Raw genomic sequence first — 7,112 nt, 5'->3', positions numbered from 1 at the left:
CCTGCAGCCAGTTTGGCTGCTTCTGCCACTATTGGCTTTGTTATTCAAAAAGCCATGTTTTCCAGCTCTTCTTCCTCCCTTTAATATGGATTCTCTTCCCCTGTCCTCACCAGAACAGTATTGTGTTTTGCCTAACAAAAACTCCAGACAGATGCGCTACTAATGTGCAGTCTTTGTATCCAGAGGGGGGAAAATAGATCTCGTCATATAAAGGGGACAAACACCTTAAGACAGTCTGAATACAAGCTAGCCAGATAAGTGGTAGCCTGTAGGGTGTAAGCAGTGCATCATTAGATTATTAAATATGGCAGTGTGGTTGAATGTTTTCTAGAATAGGTGCAGTAGTGCCGCTTCTATGTCACCATTACAGCCAAGAATGAACCATCATACCCTGTACTCGTTACAAGGGAGATGGAAGCACAACATAGGCAAGAGTGGTACAAAAGGGTTATTTCATAATCTAAGACAGACTATAGTTATGTCAGCACAACACTGCATTAAACCATGTTGAGAAGCCTAAGCTAGCTCAGGCTTCCAAAATCAGTATAGTTGCACTAGTTCCTGGTCCACCTGAGTTAGTATTACTCTTGCTTCTCAGTCAGTGCTAACCCAGCTCTCTCTGCACAGCACTATGTTATGCTACATAGACGTACCCTAAGTGGCTAGGCTATATGATTTAGCCCAGGGATCAGCAACCCACAGCATGTGTGCTAGAGCATGGCATGCAAGGCCCTTTTGCTTGGCACACCACAACCAGCCCATGGAGCCCAGGCTGTTTGCAACAGGCAGCCAAGAGGCTGCAAACAGCTGCACCAGGCTCCTGAGCTCCAGGAGGAGAAGCTGCATGCATGCCTCCAGGCGGACAGCAGAGAAGGGGCCTGGGGTAGTGCAACACCAGACCCTCTCGCCATCTTGCCCGGAGGTACACATCCAGCCACTGCCACCACAGAGCTAATGCCAGTGCTCCAGAGCCTGGTGCAGCTGTTTCCAGCCTTCCCACTACACAGTGCAGCTGCCCAGAGGCCAGGCTGGCTGTGGCAGGCAGCTGGGAGACTGCAAACAGTTACACTGGGCTCTGGAGCACAGGCACTGGCTCTTTGGTGGTGGCGACTGCAAGCACGTCTCAGGGCGCAGAGTGGGGGTGGGACCAGGGCAGCACAACCCCAGCCCCTCCCCTGTCATCCTCCCAAAGGCACGTGTACAGCCACAGCCAGCAATGAGAATCAGGCCCCTTGTGGCTCCCCCACAATCTGCCCCTGCATGCCAAGTTGAGGCATGGGTCAGGGTTGCAGTGTTTTTGGCACTCTGGCCAAAAATGTTGCCGACCCCTGGTTTAGTCCATCTTGACATTTCCATTTCAAAAACTGCAAGAACACTGCTTTAGATAAAGACATCTACAGCCTATTTCCTTATCAGAGACAACAGCAACAGGACCATTTTAGACCTCTACTTTACTTGAGTCCTAAAAGGAAAGTTGCATATACACTCACTCACCTCTCCCCCATTTACATAGTCCAGTACAAAGTAGAGCTTCTCTGAGGTCTGGAAAGAGTAGTGGAGTCCCACCAGGAAAGGATGCTTCACATTTTTCAGTAGTACATTGCGTTCTGCCATGATGTGATTTTGCTGTGAAGAACCATCCAAGATAATTAGTCGGTACAGCCCCAGGGTCAGCCAGACAAATGTTCATTAAAGATTCTTCATGGTCTCAAAATAGTTAGTCACTCTGAGAAGAGCTGGGAGGGTAATGGGTGAGTAGCCTTCAGTGGGGATTCCTACTAGAGCCTCCTCACATAAGACCTTCATCAAGAATGATTCTTCTGAATCATGCTAAACAAATGTTTTCCTTACATCCCTGCGGCACATAACGTAGGCATGCACTCCATAGGGTAGCATGAACTAGCATCCGTGCAGTCAATAGCCTAGTAAAGACTACAAGGTACAGTGCTTACAAGCCTAAGTAATCTCATTTGTGTTACCAACATTACCCACAGCAGAAAGTATTGTCTTCACTAGCAAGTATCTGCAGAATCAGCCCTATTGAGTGTTGATTTAGCCAAGGAAAAGGGTTACCAGTGATACTAAGCACAAGCCTGTTCACATTCAAAATGACTAAGGGACAAGGACTGACCTTGCCTACAAGAGGCTCAAACCAGTGTTGTTTAATCTTCCTTTCAGAAGCACAAGGTTCATCCAAGAAATCCTTGCTTCTCTCAGCTGCTCTGTCAGGGCTACACATCAAGTAACAGAGGCACTAGTAAGCCCTGCTTCTTTTGTGAAACAAACATACCCAGAAGAGAAGTAAAAGCCTCCTCCCAAGTATTAAATATGCTCTTCTATTACATACCTCCTTTTTCTTTAGAATGGATTTCTTCTGCAAGACTTTGATGGCATAGAAGGTCCCATCAGACTTCCGCTTGGCTAGAAGGACCTGCAGAGGAGAACAAAATGAGATCTCATGTTTCTATTGCTTTACCCCACTCTGATCTGGTTAGTGTTTCAGAACAGTTTTGTACAAGTGTACATGACTGCACAAAGGGCAGAGTGGTGGGGGGGAGGGGAATTATATCCATGATTTTAAAGAGCAAGGGTCCCCCAGTTTATGTTCTTCCTCCATCCTTTGATAAGGACACCAGCATACCAAGCTTCTTTAAATTACATTCCTTTCACTCCACCTAGTTCCTCACCAAGAGGATCCTTGTCATCTCATGAAGTACCATTAAGCCAAGGACCCTCATCTGGTGGGTTGAGAATTGGTCAAGATGAGGGGTACCTTCATTAGGCATAGAAACCTTAAAGTGTGGAACAATTTTTTCAACTATTTTGTTGGTCTAATAAAAGATACTACATTTACCCAAAGAACCCTGTGGGTCTTAAATGTGCTAAAACACTCACACCCTTACCTCTGTCCTATGGGCATGTTGGAAGGAAACGGAATCAAAAAAGCATGTTACATATCAAGCTTTGCTAGACCTGGCAGGGGAAACACCATGTATCTGGGTCCAAGATGGCAGTTTTCCTTAAACCTCCCAGGGATAACTGTTCTTCTGGAGTGGTTTAGTACCTGCCAAGGTTTTGGGGCTTAATGCCCATTTTATGGAAATGGGAAGTTTCTCCCTAGCTTGTTCCTGCGGCTGAGGGTAGGCAAAACTTGGGCAAGCATGTAAGATGCCTGCCAAAAGACTGTGGAAATATCTGAAGCCCCTGGTGGGGATGTAGGATGTTTGCCAGTTGTAGGGCCACTTATGGTTCTGGACTCATGGATTTGGACTTGATTTGGCTTGGAACATAACAAAATTCTTTAAAAAAAATAAAATAAAAATCAAGCTTTGCTAGACATTGGAGATACAGAGGACAGGCTCCCACCTACCCCTAGTTACTGGACATCTCTTTAGATATGTAGCTTCTTAGTTCCCACTCAATTCAGTGATGCTGACAGGTTGCTTTGTGAAAAATCACTACCAGTCATTCACCCGCTGGTGGAACAGGTCCATGCTAGGAAGCCTACAGAAACATGGGCGACTGGTGCTGCCTTAGTCGGGGGGGGCATGCCCCATCGCTTCTCAGTCCCACCAACTGGGGGTGGGGAGGGAGGGGGTCTACCCATGGCCAGTCCTGCCCCCTGGGCAATCCTGCAATGGCCAATCGCTGCGATCACCACAGCCACTCCCAGAACCAGCTACAGCAATCACAGCGATTGGCCAGCGCTTGCAGGGGGGTACCGGCACTCTCGGGGGGTGCATGTGCACCTCTGTGTACCCCCTGTGCAGAAACCTGCAGTTGTCCCCACACATACGTCCTGCACAAGACTAGGTTTTGAATCCTGCTCCCTTCTCATTCCACAGAAGTGTTCCTTAATCTTTCCCACAACAACTTTAGTCATATAGAGGACATACATCTTAACAAAAATCTGTTTCTGCAAATTCCCGCAGGCCACTATTTTTCTACCCATATTCCCTTCTTTTCCCCTATGACAATGTTTTCTTCCTGCTGTTCTGCTAGCATGATAGAAAGTCATTTAGGCCCCAGCAGTAGCCCACTAGGGTTCAAAGCTGTATTCCACTTACTTTTCCAAAGCTTCCTTTGCCAATAACTTTCAGGAAGTCAAAGTCTGTTGGCTTGGCACTGTTGGACAAGCAGACAGCAAGTTACCACCTAGCAAAGTTCCTTTCTCAAGTTTATAATAGGAGGGTAAGAGCTGAGAGGGGCTTGGGGACCTAGCTTTTATTCACTACATAAATCCCATTTCAGCTATCCATGGACAAATCTGACCTGGAAAAGATCTTCAGTAGTACAATACAGACAAAAGGAGGCAGCAATGGCAGGGGGAGAAGCCACAGGCAAAGATGATGCACATTTAAGGAATTCACTGGGCTGAACAGGACAGTGGAAGAGGAATCTTGTTTAAGTCCATCTCAGCCCATAAAGGTTGAGACCTGACAAGAGCCAGGGCTTCAGTTGAGCCAGAGTCTGTCCCAGAGAGGAAGCAAACAGAAAGCTGGAGGTGCCAGGGAGATGCAGTATGGTCAAAAGTCTTCCTCCACCTTAACAAGAAGCCAATGTCCCAAGTGGAAGACAACATGTGAGGGGGTTGGGATAAGTGTGGTCAGAAGCAAGGATTAGGACCTTCCAGAAACAAAGCAAAACCCTACACAACCTGAGCATGTGACTAGCTATAGGTAGCCACTTGAAAGGCAAGGTTTAAAATACATGCTACATCAGTGTTCACCTGGGCCATATTACCATCGTCATTTTAGTTCACATGCATCCACCTGAGAGAGGGAAGCCAATCATTCACTGCATGCCCCACCTTATGCAATTCCTTCCATACCCTACCTCATATTTACATGGAGCTTACTTTGGATTCGCTGAAGGCCCAAGGTTGATGTTGTCAGTCAGTGTTGGAGGCTAGAGAGGACAACATAGACATTAAAGGAGCCAGGAGGTAAATCATAAGGACTATGTAGCTTCAAATGAAGAGTTTTAGAACACATGTGCTCCTTAACTCACCACAGGTATTCACGTACTGCAGTTTCAATCAAACAATTTCTCAGTATCCTCACGGAACACAACAGGTATTCAGACCCTTCGCCAATTGCCTAGCACTGGAACAGTTGCTTTGTTTCCTCACCCATTATTTCAAGGCCACCAATGACAGCAGAATAAGTCTGTCATCTGCAGTTCTTTGAGAGCGAGTGAGTATGTGCAGGCATGTTTGGGGAAGCACCTCCAAAATGCTATATTCACAAGGGGATCTCATTTCTATCCCTTGCCTTATCTTTAGTCATGTCCTAGAGCAATGCCATCCTTTCAGCTACAGTTCTACTGCCCAGTCTTCGTACCACACTGGTTTAGTCCTCCAGAAGATTGTTACTCTTCAAAAACAGCAATAGAAGAATGAGTTTAGCTGCTGGTTTAATTCATGCAAGATGAACATCATTTTCAGTAGGAAAAGCCAGGGGATGCTTTGCATGCTTTGCTCTCATTGTCCACATATGATGTGCTGGCAACATGAACATGCATGGCACTTTGCAAACCTTGAATTAACCAATCCCCTCTGCTCTCATGGCAGCGGGTGGTCTTATCTCCAGCACTACAGAGACACTGCAGTAATCCTCAGCACTGTCAAGTACATCCAAGGTTGTAATTCAGAGCTGTGAAATTAATCTTTAAACCACTCAACACAGCCACACTAATCCACTCCCTGGATCAAGAATCTGAGCTGAATACTTTGGAGAGAAACATCAAAGCCAACTTCTCCACCTTGCTTTTCTCCTACAAATGTGGTTTCCTCCCTTCCCTCCTCCCACTTCCAATGAGCTTCGACAGCCTGGGTAGGAGCCAGGGTCTCACCTGGGGTTTGGAACTTGAGTTTTTCGAATGGTCCATTAAGAAGGCAACCCTTTCAGCACTTGAAAGAGAAGAGACAAAATAGACACTGTTTATCAACATCCAACTCTCAACCAACCTGTCAGGTACCAAAAAAAAAAAAAAATTCAGACTTCAGCACATAGGGAAAGCTGGCTCTAATGGGGAAAGCATGTATAATCTTCTCACCTAGGAATTGATGGGGAAGGGAAAAGCATCTCACAACTCAGTGTCTCGATATCTTGCCAATCAAGCTACCAGCCCAGCATTTGGAATAACAGGGCAGGATTCCTCCTGCCCTGCATCCAACATGGCTGGTGCTACTGGGGGCAGACTGGCTATAAAACAGAACAGACAGTGACAGTACCAGGTACAGGTGAACAAGAAAAAGACCCATCCAGCCCAAATTATTTTAGTGCCTAGGAGCAAGCACAACATTATCCTAAACTCAATCATCAGGCCAAAGTTTGCAAAAAACAGAGTTTCACCAATGCTGAGCTCCTAAAGCTTCCACTGACTTCTAGTGGGGCAAGGAACATAAAACATAGGGCCTTGCATTGGATGCCTGAGAAAGGCAGTCCAAATAAATAGCCACTCTTGGAAAGAGTTGCCCCACTTTTATTGTGCAGTGCACAAGTGCATGTGCCAGAGCAAGATTGTTTTGGTTCTTGCTGGTTCCATGCTAGCAGCAAACACCATCGTGGACACAGCAAGTCTTGTTGGCGGATTATCTATGAACACAACTGTCTGCTGCCATCTTTTATAGCCAGTCATACTCCACAGCCCAGAGGAATAGCAGGATAGCTCTGCACTGGGGGCAGCCACAGCAGACAGGGTAACACCAGGCTATGGCAGTACCAATCACAGCAGTGCAGTTAGCTGACACTGTTGAGGTGGCCATTTTGGGGACAGCTCCTGGTCCCCCTTCCCCCCCCCAAAAAAACAACTTAGTTACACTATTGCCACAGCCAACCTTGTGACCCAAAAAACTTGGGTTACAGCACTAAGTGATTAGAGACTTGTCAGCCAGCAGTAAGGAAGCTTAGCCAGTGTAGGGATGCTATTACACTCCACACTGCAGCCTTCTGAGGTAGCAGGCCTCTAGCTCCTCTCCAAACCCTACCAGCGCTCCTTGACCTGACTGCTGCAAGGTTACCCTGCAAGTTGGTTGCGACTACCCAGAGAAATGCTGGTGTTTTTCTGAGCTTGTTTCCCAAACTAGATTACACCAGGCCTGGCCACCT

General features: G+C 46.7%; 1 protein-coding gene across 17 annotated transcripts in view; it reads right to left on the bottom strand.

The window, feature by feature from the left end:
• The window catches only part of SGK2 (SGK2, serine/threonine kinase 2), a 29,038-nt gene that overhangs the window by 5,588 nt on the left and 16,338 nt on the right, over positions 1-7,112 (bottom strand). For all 17 annotated transcript variants that reach the window (XM_006024698.3, XM_025205405.1, XM_025205409.1 and 14 more), the window contains 5 exons: positions 5,854-5,911; positions 4,859-4,908; positions 4,068-4,125; positions 2,348-2,431; positions 1,495-1,626 (listed from right to left, as the gene is read on the bottom strand). In XM_006024698.3, the coding sequence (XP_006024760.1) occupies positions 1,495-1,626; positions 2,348-2,431; positions 4,068-4,125; positions 4,859-4,908; positions 5,854-5,911 (382 nt within the window). The remainder of the gene's footprint in view (positions 1-1,494; positions 1,627-2,347; positions 2,432-4,067; positions 4,126-4,858; positions 4,909-5,853; positions 5,912-7,112) is intronic.

This window comes from Alligator sinensis, unplaced genomic scaffold (assembly GCF_000455745.1).
Source record: "Alligator sinensis unplaced genomic scaffold, ASM45574v1 scaffold511_1, whole genome shotgun sequence".
Classification (NCBI taxonomy): domain Eukaryota; kingdom Metazoa; phylum Chordata; order Crocodylia; family Alligatoridae; genus Alligator; species Alligator sinensis.
This window is presented reverse-complemented; position numbering and strand designations above follow the sequence as displayed.